The sequence below is a fragment of the Pelodiscus sinensis genome, chromosome 32 (genome assembly GCF_049634645.1).
Source record: "Pelodiscus sinensis isolate JC-2024 chromosome 32, ASM4963464v1, whole genome shotgun sequence".
Lineage (NCBI taxonomy): Eukaryota > Metazoa > Chordata > Testudines > Trionychidae > Pelodiscus > Pelodiscus sinensis.
In genome coordinates this window covers 10,730,704-10,746,284 of record NC_134742.1, presented here as the reverse complement: position 1 = coordinate 10,746,284, position 15,581 = coordinate 10,730,704, and the positions used below count along the sequence as shown (strand labels likewise).

Sequence of the window (15,581 nt, the reverse complement as noted above, 5' to 3'; positions counted from 1 at the left end):
GATCAATCAGTCTGGACCAATGTTCAAGTCATGGCAGGATGTCCCCAAAGTCGCATATCAAAGCAGCCCCTTTTTAAAGTACCGTAAATTAGTGTATATAACCCATGGGTTATACACGTTTTTACAAACCCCGCCCCCTCCCATGCAGGGTATACAAGTTTAGCTTTACTCATTAGAATTGGGTCAGCTCCGTTCCGCTGCAGGGAGGGTCTGACGAGCTTCCAGTGCGCCTGTGCTGTGCACTCCGTTCCCCCGCCCGGAGGAGGGTGGGTTGCACCTGGCTATGGCTGCGCAGTGCCTGGTTGCGAGTGTGGCTCCCCTCCTGAGGCTGGCCAGCTTGCTTGCCTTGCTCTCTCCGTTCCCCCCACTGGAAGCAGGATGGCTACCTAACAAAAGATGGGTGGAATGTAGGACATTGGCAGTTTATCCCGGTATGTGCAATTACCGTGAATTAGCCTATAGAACCCGTGGGTTATACACGTCCGCAGGTAATCTGCAGGTTTTTTTACACAGCAAAGGAAAACCATGGGTTATACACAAGTGCAGGTTAGACACAAGTGTGGGTTATACACAAGTGCAGGTTATATACGCTAATACACGGTAGTTTTTTCTTCCTTGGGATCAGTAAGTTTTGCATCATCCTGTGGTTTTTCTGGCGAATGTTTGTTATCTCTGGTCGTTTCTCTTGCTCCTTATCTTCTTTGGTTGGCCATGCTCAGCTGGATTCAACTGATACATGTTTCCCCTTTTCCCTCCCTGTCTTGGGTCACCGTTTTACTTCAGAGGCTGGGCCGGCCAGACTCTGCTCTCAGGTTCGGAGGGTAACCAAGAAGACACAAATCGCTGAATGTGAATAGGTGCAAGTTTTATTAGATATTACAGAAAGAAAAGGCAAGAGAAGGCTTACAACATCCCTTTGGCTTGCTGGCGACTTCGGCTCATGGGCCATGTCTGAGAGGCATCTCTGTACAGTTCCAGATCCTTTGGGAAGTCCAAAGGGCATTGGCAACATTAAGCAATATATAGCCTGTGCACAGAGTCCTAAAAGCAGCAGCTAACTCTGTGCTAAAGCAGAAACCAAAACAGCACCTACCTGTGAGGAGTTTCCCACAGACAGGTTCTGGTTACTATGTGATGAGTTCCCCCATCTCTCCTATACACACACACACACATACATTAGGCACAGCCTGTCTCTCTAACAAGCTAGACACTGGGAATATCCCCTTCTAAGAGCAGGCCAAAGTCTGTTTTCTAGTTTGCAGACATGAGAATTGAGAAGATTCACTAACTTCTCCACATACAAGGGTTTTCCAACCACAACAGTCACCCATCTGCCCTTGTTGGATATGCCTGCTAGTCGGTTGTTGGATCCTCCCTTTCAGTGTTCTTGGTTCGGTGAGGCCCTTCACCCATATCTCTCAGGGTATGTCTACACTGCCACCCTAGTTTGAACTAGGGTGGCTAACGTAGGTATTCGAACTTGCAAATGAAGCCTGGGATTTAAATATCCCGGGCTTCATTTGCATGTTCCTGGGCGCCGCCATTTTTAAATGCCCCGTAGTTCGAACTATCTGCCCGCGGCTACACATGGCACGGACTAGGTAGTTCGAATTAAAGCTCCTAATTGGAACTACCATTATTCCTCCTGCAAAGGATCCGTTCCTTCTTGTTACATCAAAAACAGGACCTGTGGGTCAATCCTGTTTATTCCCTTCCACTGATTGTTCTTACTAAACCCAATTTATAGCAAAGCAAGACTTGGTCGTTCTAGTACTACCTACCAATCAACGACATAAACTAAATCAACTAAAATACCTATTATGTCAAAATCTAGAATACATTTTGTGATGCCAAAATATTGCAAAAGTGCTTAATTAATAGTTTTTCTGGCTGTCTCTTGAATTTTGCTCTTATCAAAATATGGGATGTACTCGTACCAGGTTGTTTCTGGTCTTTTTGCCCTAGTCTCGCTGTCCTGCACAAGTTCTGAATAATTGGGTAGCACTCCTGACTTTGCTCCACCCATTCTGGCCTGGCCTGCATACATACATGTGTGCCCAGGCTTGAGTCAGACCTGGGGTGGTGTGTTAGAGAGCCATACTTTGGACAAGGCCGGGACAAGGCCTAGCACTCCAGATGTTGTTCTGGTCACGGGAGGGCCATCCAGGTTCCCCCACAGATTTTTAGATTGCTGGGGGAGGGATAGCTCAGTGATTCGTGCATTGGCCTGCTAAACCCAGGGTTGTGAGTTCAATCCTTGTGGAAACCATTTGGGGCAAAAATTCATCATGGATGGTACTTGGATCTGCTGAGAAGGCAGGGGTCTGGACTTGATAACCTTTCAAGGTCCTTTCCAGTTGTAGGAGATAGGCAATCTCCATTATTTTTCTTTTTTTTTTCTTTTCTTTTCGATTGTAAAACTAGGCAGTTCTGACCCAATATCTACCCCCTCAGACTTTATATCCCATCTTGGCAGCTCCTGGGATCAGAAGGCTGTTCGTAGGGATAGAAATGTAGCCATGTTAGTCTGGTGTAGCTGAAACAAAAATACAGGACTATGTAGCACTTTAAAGACGAACAAGATGGTTTATGAGATGATGAGCTTTCATGGGCCAGACCCACTTCCTCAGATCAAATTTTCTTCCACTATTTTCTTCCACTATTTGATCTGAGGAAGTGGGTCTGGCCCACGAAAGCTCATCATCTAATAAACCATCTTGTTCGTCTTTAAAGTGCTACATAGTCCTGTGTTTTGTTCCTAGGGAGATTTTGTGTGTTTTAGTAACTGTGCAGATTTTGCGTGTTTTAGTAATTGTGCAGCCACAACAATTTTTAGCAGTTAAAGAAATACTCCTTAGGGACAGGGCCATCATCCAGGGAGGTGTGGGACAGAGTGTGGGAGGTGTGGGACAGGTGTAGGGAGGTGTGGGACAGAATCCCCTCTAATGTTTTTCCATCCATGCACAGAATAAATTTTACTATCTGCACTGAGGCATGTGCCCCACCAGAAGGTACATATGTTCCTGGTTGTGGGCGCTTTGCCAATTAGCTGGGCGGCACATTAATTTCTCCTGGGGGGTGCCCAGGTGCTCAGCTTATAGGGAACGATGGCCGCAGGGCCTGGAACAATCTCCCGCCTCCACTCCGGGGAGTGAAGCCAAGCGGGCTGAGGCTGAGTTGCTCTGCTTTCTACCTGCTCCCACTGCTGCTGGGGAATATGGGGGCAGGCCCAATCCCACCTTTTGGCTCCTTTTCCTAATTGCTTACGAAAGCCACAGGATGTGCTAGGTCATCTGCCTTTATCCGGTATTCTTCATGTACGTTGGCCTTTCTCTCATACGCTGGATTGGTCAGCGAAAGGGGGGAAAAGCCAGGACTGGGGCTTTCAAGCATCTGCAGTATTTGAATGTGCTTTGGATTAAGAATAAATATGGTCATCAGCCAAACAGAGCCCCAGTGTGTTAACCTCTTAAGAAAACCACATCAGGAAAAGATGTGCCCAGTCCCTGCTGCTGGCTCCAGCCTCCCTCTAGAGCAGTGGTCTCCAACCTTTTTACACCCAAGATCACTTTTTAAGTCTCAGAACAGGCGAAGATCTACTGCCCCGCCCCTTCCTTGAAGCCCCGCCTACATTACATGAGGGAATCTAATGTAAATGTACTGCGCAGGTGCGCAGTTCAGAGAGGGCTCAAGAGCCCCTGAGATCTACGGGTAGATCGCGATCTACTGGTTGGTGACCACGGCTCTAGTGATTCCCCAGGCGCCCTGGGCCCCATGGAGTCCCCTAAAACACAGGGTCCAGGGCACCTCTCCAAGCCATCCTGTGCACTGGACACCTCTCCCCAGGGTTCCTCAATACATGAGCAGCTGAGCAGGAGAAAGAAGAGGGTTCTCAGAGGAGGGATTGTAGATTTTGTGTGTTTTAGTAATTGTGCAGCCACAACAATTTTTAGCAGTTAAAGAAATACTCCTCGGGCAGGGCCAGCAGCCAGTGTGCTCCCCCCACCCACCGCTCCTGGCCCCACTTCTGGGGAGGCCCCTGCCACCCTGTGCTGCTGCTTCTGGAACAGAGGCAGCTGTGCAGGGAGGCAGGCAGAGCCAGTCCGTGAGGGGAGCCAGTTTAAAAACAGGCTCCCTAATGCTGCTGCCTCTGATTCAGAGGCAGCAGCACCAGCTCCTGTCCATGGGTGGCTCGAGCTCCCATTGAACAGATGCTGCGCTAGCATCCCACCTGCCCCACCACACTCTGCTGCCTCTGAAGCGTGGGAGCACGGCAGGTGGCCCCGCAGAACTGGCACGTGTGGAGGGCTGTTTCAAAGCTGATTTCCCATGTGTCCCAGCTCCTGCCAGCCCCCTCCCCCTCCATGCTGCTGCCTCACTATCAGAGGCAGCAGTGCAGGACAGGTGGGGCAGGCGGCTCCTCAGAATCCAGTGCTTGTGTTGAGCCAGCTTTAAAGCCGGCTCCCCATGGACACCGGCTCCCACCTCCCACCCTGGCTGCCTCTGATACAGAGGCAACAAGGGGAAGGGGAGTGTTGCATGTAGTCATTTGGCTTAACCGATAAAACGAGGTGTATCGTTTAATAGTTTAAACGACTATATGCTAACATCTGTATCTCAGGCCTGCTGGAGCATCTGTAACGGGGTTTCAACCAGGGCTGCCTGGAATCTGTGCACTTGTGTGGCTGCTCAGAAGGGATGTGGACGGATGATGCTTCCCGGGTGATGATTAACCAGTGCCATGGGACAACTCCCCCGCCCAGGATCCTGCTTGGTCGATTAACCAGTCAAACGCTAGGTGAACCAAATGTTTAACTGGCCAACAGATTAATCAGGATTTTACCTTCCAACTGCTCAGCTGATCAGCAGAGTGCATACAGCTGGGTTTGGAGTTTCTTATGGTAGTGCACATAGGCACATGCTTTGGTGCACATAACAAAATGTATTCTGCACATGGATGGAAAAGATTAGAGGGGACATTATCCCCAACCAACTCCCCTCTCTGGGGATAAAAAACTTACGTTTGGATCGCGGTGTCTTCCACACAGTAAGATCGGTGGGGGCTGTCACCTGTCTACTCCAGCTACTCTTCTCACCCTGGTGGAGTGCCAGAATCATCGGGAGAGCACTCGGAGGTTAATTTATCATGTCTAAGCAGACGCAATAAGTCAACCACCAGTGGATCGATCGCTGCAGCCTCGATCCTTCATCTAATATAGAAAAAATTGAGCCACACCATTTTGGAGCCCAATTAAGAGCATCCACACAGGTGTGTGCTCCGGTTCAAATTAAATCAGGTGTTGGTGCAAAGCTTGTGTCTAGACAAGGCCACAGAGGCTAGGGCAGGCTGTGCAGAAAATGGCTAGAGGGATGCCTTTCCTGGGGTGGGAGGACAAGCCCCAGCGTGCTTCAGGGCAAGATTGTGAGGCTAACCCCAAAGCCCACATAAAAGAAAGGGAAAACGACTTCCTCGTTGAAGGAGGCCAACATCACAGTCATATGGTCACCTTCATAAAATCCAACCCACCCCTCTTCATAATCCAGACAAACCCCGATCTTCCCAGACCTCCCACACTCATTTGGGGGCACATCAGAAGAGCCGTCTGCGTCCCTCAAAGACCACCTGCACTCACGACACCAGATCCCCTCCTCCGGCTTACGCATGAGAGTTCCCTTCCTTTTCACTGACTCTATGGCCACCCCCACAGCCCACGGACGCATATCCCCAACATCCACCTCCCAGTAATGCCTCCCCGAGGTGAACCCCTGGGCGCCCAGCACGCAGCTTTCATGCTCAAATCTCTTGGGATTGGGGGGCACATTCTGGGAAAAGTCTCCCGCCATCACGGACTTCCTGTCCTCAGACAGGCTGAGATACTCTTCCGCCGTGTCCGGATCCAGAGTCACGTCCACTGGGTGGGAAGAGAGAGAAGCAGAGCATTAGAGTCCTGTAGAAAACTCCTGGGCAGAGCCCCGAGCACACGGAGCAGGGCCAACACAGCCACCACCTGGAGCCTCATGTGTCCCTTGTGGGCGTCTTGTGTGGACCTATTAGAGGCCCAACAAATGCAGCACTAGGCTGCCGCATCTTCTCTATTAGGGATGTGAATGATTGACTGGTTAAATCAGGGGCGGGCAATAATTTTTGATGGGGGGAGCACTCCTAGATTTTGGCAAGTGGTCTAACACTGAGCTCCTCCATGGAGGGGCGTGCGGAGTTTGGGATGGAGGCTGGGTGAAGAAGGGAGCTTGGGGTAGGAGACTGGGGAGCAGGAGAGGGTGTGGGGTCTGGGAGGGAGTTTAAGGGGAAATGGGGGTTGTGACCTGGGGCAGGGAATTGGGGTGCAGGGTCTGGGAGGGAGTAGGGGGTGCAGAGTGATTTTTGACCTAGGAGAAGGGTTCAGGGGTGCAGGATTGGGGAGGGAGTTTTGACCTGGGGTGGGATGTGTGGGTAGAGAATTTGGATGGTGACCTGGGGTAGGGGGCTGGGAAGTGGGAGGGGCTATGGTGCAAGAGGCAGGCTCTGTCTGGGAGTCACTTACCATTGGTGGCTCCCAGCCAGCAGCCCAGCAGGGTCCCTGAGGCAAGCTCCTTCCTGCATCAGCCCGAGGCTGCTCAAGGGGTTCCCTCCATGTGCCGCTCAGGGCCACGTATCCCTAGGGAGCAAGAGACTTCCCATGCTCCCCTGTCCCCAGGCCAATCATCACAGCTGGGAGCGGGGTCTGGAGGCAGGGTGAACACGCGAACTCTGTGGCCCCCCTCCCAGCACCATGCAGCACCGAGAGGGAACTGCCAGCTGTTTTGAGCAGCTGGTGACTCCCTCTATGCGCTACGCACTGCTGGTGGCAGCGGTGGGGAAAGGAAACTTCACTCATTCCCCCGCCAGCCCCAGGCCAATTGGTCTGAGGACAGGGGGCTGCACACATGTGAGAAGTGAAGAAAAAAAGAAACCTCACTGACGTGGCCCCAGACTGAGAAGGAGAAAGAAGAGACATTCCCATCATTTCATTTGCACACCAGAGCCTTGGCGGGAGTGTGGGGGGGCGGGGAGGAGGTTGCCCAGTTTCGGGAGGGCACCAGCAAACTCAGCAGCACCTCCAGTGGCGGAGAGACAGGATCACAGCCAGGAGTGGTTGAGGCTTAGGGAGAGGATGGATTTTTACCTTTGTACTTCTCCTGAAGCTCTCTTCTTTCTGGCAGCGCCTCCCGGAGGAGTCTGGGAACACGAGAAGAAGCCATCTCAGCCCGACACTTCCCTTCTTGAGGCTAGAGATAAAAACAAAGCAGCCGACTAAGCACCCGAACCTCTTCATGTCAAGGTTCAGTCTTAACAGCGATCGAAGCAGGGTCGCATTTTCTTTTCAGTCAACCCTTTCGGAGGAGAAAACGGAAAGCCCAAATGCCCAGGCCGTTCAAGTATTCGATCCTCTTCACAGGAAATAATAACACAAGAAAACAAAGTGAATCCCTGGGTTAAAAAGGATCAGCATTCAGAGAGTTCACACAGCCACCCTGAGCAAAAGGACCGTAATCTGTCAGACAAACCAAACAGCTGCTCTGTTCAAAGACTGGACGGTGGAGCGTAATTGTGGAGGTAAGGTGTGGGATGTTTGAATCACTGCTTTATTTGCGCTTTCGATGTGTCTAGTTTGCATCCCTCTGCCGATACCGGGGTATAGTGTGAACACACACATCCAGAATGCGAAGCGACTGTCTAGGAAGGAGTACGGCAGAAAGGGATCTAGGGGTTATAGTGGACCACAGGTTACATATGAGTCATCAGTGTGACGTTGTTGCAAAAAAGGCAAACATGATTCTAGGACGTATTAACCGATGTGCCGTGAGCAAGACACAAGAAGTCTTTCTTCTGCTCTACTCTGCACTGATTAGGCCTCGGTTGGAGAATTGTGTCCAGTTCTGGGCACCACATTTCAAAAAAGATGTGGAGAAATTGGAGAGGATCCAGAGGAGAGCAACAAAAATGATGAAAGGTCTAGAGAACATGAGCTATCAAGGCAGACTGAAAGAACTGGGCTTGTTTAGTTTGGAAAAGAGAAGATTGAGGGGACATGTTAGAGGTTTTCAGGTATCTAAAAGGGTGTCACAAGGAGGAGGGAGAAAATGTCTTCTTCCTGGCCTCTGAGGATAGAACAAGAAGCAAGGGGCTTAAATTGCAGCAAGGGAGGTTTAGGTTGGACATTAGGAAAAAGTTCCTAACTGTCAGGGTAATTAAACACTGGAATAAATTGCCCAGAGAGGTTGTGGAATCCCCATCTCTGGAGATATTTAAGAGCAGGTTAGATAAACGTCTATCAGGGATGGTCTAGACAGTATTTGGTCCTGCTAGGTGCCCTCCATTCCGAGGATTCTATGATGGAGCACTCCCAAGCCATAACAATGAGGCCGCAAACACACACACACACACACACACACACACACACACACACACACACGCACTCCCAAGCCATAACAATGAGGCCGCAAACACACACACACACACACACACTCCCAAGCCATAACAATGAGGCCGCAAACACACACACACACACACACACACACACACACGCACTCCCAAGCCATAACAATGAGGCCGCAAACACACACACACACACACACACGCACTCCCAAGCCATAACAATGAGGCCGCAAACACACACACACACACACACACACACACACACACACACACACACACACTCCCAAGCCATAACAATGAGGCCGCAAACACACACACACACACACACACACACACACACACACACTCCCAAGCCATAACAATGAGGCCGCAAACACACACACACACACACACACACACACACACTCCCAAGCCATAACAATGAGGCCGCAAACACACACACACACACACACACGCGCGCACTCCCAAGCCATAACAATGAGGCCGCAAACACACACACACACACACACACACGCACTCCCAAGCCATAACAATGAGGCCGCAAACACACACACACACACACACACACGCACTCCCAAGCCATAACAGTGTGGCTGCGCGCGCGCACACATGCACACACACACACACACAGACACACACACACGCACTCCCAAGCCATAACAATGAGGCCGCGCGCACACACACACACACACACACACACACACGCACTCCCAAGCCATAACAATGAGGCTGCGCGCACACACACACACACACACACACACTCCCAAGCCATAACAATGAGGCCGCGCACACACACACACACACACACACGCACTCCCAAGCCATAACAATGAGGCCGCAAACACACACACACACACACACACACACACGCACTCCCAAGCCATAACAATGAGGCCGCGCACACACACACACACACACACACGCGCGCACTCCCAAGCCATAACAATGAGGCCGCGCACACACACACACACACACACACACACACACACACACACTCCCAAGCCATAACAATGAGGCCGCAAACACACACACACACACGCACACGCACTCCCAAGCCATAACAATGAGGCTGCGCGCGCACACACACACACACACACACACACCAAGCACCAGATCCCTTACCTCCACGCACAGGATCTGCAGCTACCTCTCCAAATCTCCCTGACAGCCTTCTACAAGGTGTTGTCTTGCAACCAACTTATATACCTGCCTAGCCCCGCACGCCTTCCCTGGTCCCAGCACTTTCCCAGATTGCAAAAGGAGATATATGTCCCGTTCCACAGCATTCCCAGTACGTCTCTCTGGCACAAGGTTGCCCTGAGGAAAGATCTCTCTGTGCTGAGCGGAGGAGGTGTTCCTATCTGATTTCCCGGAGCACTGGAGGATGAAGACTCAGCAGAAATTGTGTCCATGGTTTAGAAACACCAGACTTTATACCCAGTGCCAGTGAAAGCAGGGCTGGAGTCAGCCATGCTGAGGTCCTAAATGATGTCACGTTTAACAGGCCCCACAGCATAGCCCCCCAAAATGTGCATGAGTCCAATTTAAAGGAGAATGGAAATAGAAACAAAAAAGTTGTATATTTGCATCTAGGCTGGTACGTAAGTGAGGCTGCACCTAAAAGCGAGTCATTTTTTTTTATGTAGAGGGTCCTCATAATCTGAGGCCCTAAACCAGCGGTGGGGAAACTTTTTGGAGTGCAGAGGGGTTTCTGGTGCATAGAAAAATCAGTCGGAAGCCACATACAAATGAAAATCAAAAAAACAAAAACAAAACAACTCTCACTCATGTGGCCCCCAACTAAGTGGCAGAAAGACACTCCCCACATTCCCCTGCCCCTCACACCTGTGCCTGGAGCGGGGGGCAGGTGAGTAGATATTGTATGCCACAGCCCTGCAGTGGAGGTAGGGATGGAGCTGGAGTACCAGCACAGATGGCGGGGAGCTTTGAGACTCAAGGACCAGTTCCAGGTAAGCTGGGGGCTACATCCCCTGGGCCTTAGGTTCCCCATCTCTTAAGCCAGTATTTCTTAATGTTTTTTTTTTATAAAGTACAGTACTCCTTTAAAAAAAAAAAGAATTATAAGGACCCCCAGTACCTACAGTTTTCGGACACACAAATCTTTTTTCTACCATTGCAACACATTTGATTAAACAACTTAATCGTAGCTAGGAAGGAGATGCAATTTTTGGGTGTAAAAAGTACAAAAATAGTCAAGCGCTGTAAAACTTACAACAAAAATTCCGTTTTCTCCACATTTCAGTTGTGTTGACGTATCCCCTAGACTTCTCTCAAGTACTCCTAAGGGTGCTCATGCCACTGGTTGAGAAACACTGTCTTAAGCTATAGCCTATTTAGCTTGTACATAAACCCAGTCCTGGCTTAAAGCCAGACCCTTTACCCCGTCTGTGCTTCCTCCCCCCATCAGAGCGAGGGTCAGGAGCTGGGCTGTGTTTCCAGCCGAGGGGAACCAGACAGAATGGGGGGGCCAAGGCTGGGGACACAATTGGGGCTGTGGGAAGGGAGCCAGCCAGGATCATGGGAGCAGGACCAGGAGTGGAACCCTAGGAGCAAGGCTGGTGGCCGAGATCTCACACAGGGGCCAACAACAGAGGCCTGAGCATGGGGCCAGCACCTGGAACCCCACATAAAGGGCCAGAAGCAACAGGCCCAGGTGCAGGGCTGGGAAACACAGCACCTCTGCATCCTGAAATCCTGCCTCTATGCACAATCCAGACCTTGGAGTATTTTCCTGGATTCACACAGCTCCTTCCATGAAAGTCAGATCCAACCTCCTCTTCACAGAAGCACAGAACGGCTGCCATATGAAGAGAGATTAAAAAGCCTTGGAATATTCTCCTTAGAAAAGAGGAGACTAAGGGGGGAGGATAAGACAGAGGTCTATACAATTATGACAGGTATGGAGAAAGTAAATTAGGAAAAGTTATTTACTTGTTCCCATAACATAAGAACTAGAGGTCACCAAATGAAATGAATAGGCAGCAGATTTAAAACAAAGAAAAGGAAGTCAACCTGTGGAACTCCTTGCCACAGGATCTTGTGAAGATCAGGCATTTAACAGGGCTCAAAACAGAGCTAGATAAATTCATGGAGTGTAGGTGCATCAGTGGCTATTAGCCAGGGTGGATAGGAATGGTGTCCCTAGCCTATTTGTCAGAAGCTGGGAATGGGGGACGGAGAAGGGATCACTGGATGATTCCCTGTTCTGTTCACTCCCTCTGGGGCACCTGGCATTGGCCACAGTTGGGGGACAGGATACTGGGCTGGATGGAGCCTTGGTCTGTCCCAGTCTGGTCGTTCTTATGAGCTGAGCTTTGAACAAGGATTCCTGGAAAGGTCTTTGTGCATGTTCTTTAGTGGTAGTGTTACATCCTTTTTCATCAGTGAGTAGGTCAGAGTTAGAGCCTTGGATGAGTCAAAGAAGACCCCAGGAGTCTGGGCAGATTGTGGAGGGTCTGTTGGGAGAACATTAGATCTCAGCAGACCAAAGCTGTAGCCCGAGCTGCGCCTCTGGGAGACCTTTCCTGCCTCAGTTTCCCGACAACTCAAACGGCCTTGGGGCTAATGACCTTCTTGGGCAAATGCCGTGAGCTGGCTGGATGCAAAGTGTTACGTAAGCGCTGGATGTTACCAGGAAATTGCACCTGTTCCCCGAAGTTTCAAAAGCTCCATTCTCCTGGGGCGTTTGGTGGGACGACACCTGGAATGCCCCTAGTCCTGAGGAAATCCCTCCTGGCGGATTAGAACGGAAGCTGCGCACTTTTCCTGGGCCACTCCTGCTTGGAAACACAGACGGGTTGAGGGCCCATTGGAACAGGCAATGAATCTGTCCACTGGCCCTCCCAGCTGTGGGGTCCTGTCAGTTAAATGGGGCAAGGATCTGACATAGGCAGGCAGACCTGCTCTACCACGTGTGGGGATCATGGCCCAGGCCTAAACCTCCTCGTGGTGCTGCAGGTGCAAATGCCAGATCTAGGGCAGACTGACAACTCTGTGCTTCCTTCTACCCCACAAGAGAGCACCCCCTACTGTTGGGCTGTGTCAGGCTTAACTAAGGGGTACGGCGTGAGCAGACCCTGCTTCTATTGACTTATAGGCTTGCTTTGATCCCTCCTTTCCTGCTTGCTCAGGGTTGATACGCAAGCAACTGTACCAAGGATGTCGCTTTTAATGGATTCTCTGTGTGTTAAAAGTGCTGCTTTGCTTCCCCTCTATCTGCTCCCACTAGCTCTGAAATCTACATTCAGGGTCACATCTCCTTTCCCCCTTGTATCTTGCTGATGTCAAGAGCTTTGTGATGCAAGAACTGCCCCAAAAGCTGTAAACAGGGGCAGGTCTAATTATTTTCATCACATGGATATGATTATGCATGATAAGAGTGTTCTCATTATTAAATTAGGGTTTGCTGGGTGATGTAATTGAGTTGCATATTTACATACCAGCGACCCGTGGTCAATTTGTGATTCACTTGGATCCCAAGGTTTGTGGGGGTCCGAGGCGGAAGGAGTATCTGCCATAAAGGAGCCTGCTACCCCATCCGCCTCTGAGTCACCCGTGTGTTGAGTAGCCCTTCTTTAAGGATACATCTGCGCTCCGGGGCAGCCCATGACTGTAGGCCAACTCGGCAGTCACCTAGGGCACCACCTTCAACAGGGCAGCTGGGGCGCCTGATGATTATGTCACGGGGCACCCGGGGCACCCGATGATGACGGCACTCCATTGATGGCCGTGCAGGCCAGGGCCCCAGTCACACGTACCACCTGGGGCCCCAGCTGCCACAGCTCGCCTCAGGCCGTTCTTGTCTATGCTATTTCAGAGTCAGCTGTTCTGGAAGAAATACTCCTAACGAGCTCATTCTGAAATAGCGCATCTACAGTACAGGAATCCTGGAAATTAGCCCGAGGTAGGTTCCCCTAACGTGGATGCGCTACCTCGATTTAGCGCCCCAGGAGGCACTGGGAGAGTCATGCCTTTGAATGACTTGGGGGAGAAGCTATTTTGAAAGAGCAGTAGTGCAGTGTCCACACTACGGCAAATCCAAAATAGCTATTTTGAAAGCGGCGTTATTCCTAGTGGAATGTGGTTTACAAACACCGAAATAAGCCCCCCGCTATTTCAAAATTATTTCTAAATCATGGGCTTCCTGTGTAGACTCTCGTGTAGTTATTTCGGAGGAACGGACTAGCTGTGTAGACGCACCCATAGTTATTTATTCCGAACTAATGCTGCTGTGTAGACGTCCCATAACACGTCCTAAGGAAAATCTCTGTGCTATTGAGTTGCCAGAGAACAGGGTTACTTCAGGGGAAACAGAGCAAAATGAACAGATGTCACTGAAGGGTAAAATATGGAACTGGTCAAGAAATGTGGCATTTTATTTTGCTTGTTCCACACACACACTTTGGTTCATTTTGGCACAATGAACAAAATGGGGGAGAGGGAGGTTGCCTGTGTTATTAGCGGAGCATGCTGACCAGATAAACCACCAGGTTGCGAAACATTTCAGTTCTAAAAATGCAAACAGACAAAACCAAACTGGCTTTCGGCCAACATGGAAAATTCTTTCAATGTGAGGAAAGGTGATTGGGCGACAAAAAGAACGAAACTTTTGCTAGGAAAGCAAGCTGCCACTTTCTGCAAAATAAAACCTTTACTAAAAACTCTGAAAACAACGAATAGTCTCGCAGCACCTTAGAGACTAACAACACATGTCAATGGGATCATGAGCTTTCGTGAGCACAACTCCCTTCTTCAGGTCATTGGTTTTGAAGTTTTTCCAGTTACAGACTAACTCGGCCACCCCTCTGAAGCTTTTGAACATGCAGAAAACTTCAGTGTAGTCGAAAATCCAATGTACCAGCAAAAAGAAATTTGGATGCACATTTTTGGCCAATCCTAATAACAATCATCTAAATAATATTGCTCTTCTCCTTAAAAACCAACTGAAGAAATAACACAGCCCTGGTACAAACTGAGGCTGCATTGCAAATTGCACACGTAGGCCAAATAAACAGGCATGGTTGATTAAGGACTGTAATTTTTAAGTTGATGTAACACACTTGCATCTAGTTTCCCTCTAGGATACAGATCTTAATGGGGCGATGCTTCGTTTGGAAGGAACAGTTTCATTTCTCTAGCCTAGCTAGTTTTTCCTGTCCCTGCTGCCACGTCTCTCCTGGGACTTGGGAGTTTTGTATCAGTTCTAGGGTAGGGACCAATGGTCTTTGGAAAGATGGGAAAGGCAAAGTCAGAATCTCCCTCATTTGGAGCCGGATGCATCTTTCCCTGTGTCTTAGGGTCAGTGGTTTTCATCCTATGGGTCAAACCCAGTGCTGGGTTATGGAATGTCGGGCACCGTGTTGCCCTGCTGTGGAGGGGCCCAGATGACCAGAGGGGACTTAGGCAGGTTCCTTTCTGAGGTGCAACGTGGTCCCACAGTGTCAGGACAGGCTGGAGGCCTGACTTAGCACCCCCACTGCATTGCTGACCAGGAGCAGTCAGAGGGAAACCTTCACCCCGCCCTGCTCCCCAATCCGCTGACCTAGCCCTTAGCCCCCTCCCCCAGCCCAGAGCCCCTTCCTGTTCCCCATTCCCTCATCTCTAGCCCTGCCGTCAAGCTTGCCCTCTAATCCAAAGATATGATTTTGTTGGGTCATGGGCATCAAACATTTTCTTCAACAGGGTCACAAGAATTTTTTTTTAAATTACTGTCTTAGGGGATCCCCAGGGATCAGTATTCCCTGAAAGCTGAGCATGTGGATGGCCACCCAGGAGAGATTCAAATGCCTCCCAGCTGATTAGCAGAGCTCCTGCAGTGTTTTTATGGGTGGTGCACAGCTCCATGGACATGTGGACACTAGGGTGACTGGCAGGGTGCCGGGACAAGGAACAGGGTGCTGCTGGGTGCTAGCATGGATGGTAGGGTGCTGGGGCCAGAGCCAGGGTGCTGCTGAGTCCTTGGGTGTGAGGCAGGGTGCTGGGGCCAGGGACAGGGTGGTGCTGGGTGCTAGGATGGATGGCAGGGCTGCCAACGAGCGGGATAGGGATGGGGTGCAGGATCTGGGAGGGAGGAGGGGGGCGGAAGGGGGCAAGGTCTGGTTAGTAGGTAGGGTGCAGAAGCAGGCTGGATGGAGGGTGTCTGGCC

At 50.4% G+C, this 15,581-nt stretch overlaps 1 protein-coding gene across 1 annotated transcript; it reads right to left on the bottom strand.

Moving 5' to 3' along the window:
- Positions 1-844: 844 nt before the first annotated feature.
- LOC102454235 (vespryn-21-like) lies at positions 845-9,695 on the bottom strand. The gene is made up of 3 exons (XM_075914126.1): positions 9,539-9,695; positions 7,164-7,266; positions 845-5,912 (listed from the first exon to the last, which is right to left on the bottom strand). Exons 2-3 carry the CDS (start codon positions 7,237-7,239, stop codon positions 5,410-5,412), a joined length of 579 nt encoding a protein of 192 aa, XP_075770241.1. The 5' UTR covers positions 7,240-7,266; positions 9,539-9,695; the 3' UTR covers positions 845-5,409.
- Positions 9,696-15,581: the final 5,886 nt, after the last annotated feature.

What these genes read in the sequence shown, in the direction of transcription:
- LOC102454235 (XM_075914126.1), bottom strand. Translation starts at nt 7,239, where the DNA reads ATGGCTTCTTCTCGTGTTCCCAGACTCCTCCGGGAGGCGCTGCCAGAA. An exon ending in GCTTCAGGAGAAGTACAAAG is followed by an intron (nt 5,913 to 7,163) that starts GTAAAAATCCAT and finishes CTTCCCACCCAG; the next exon opens with TGGACGTGACTCTGGATCCG.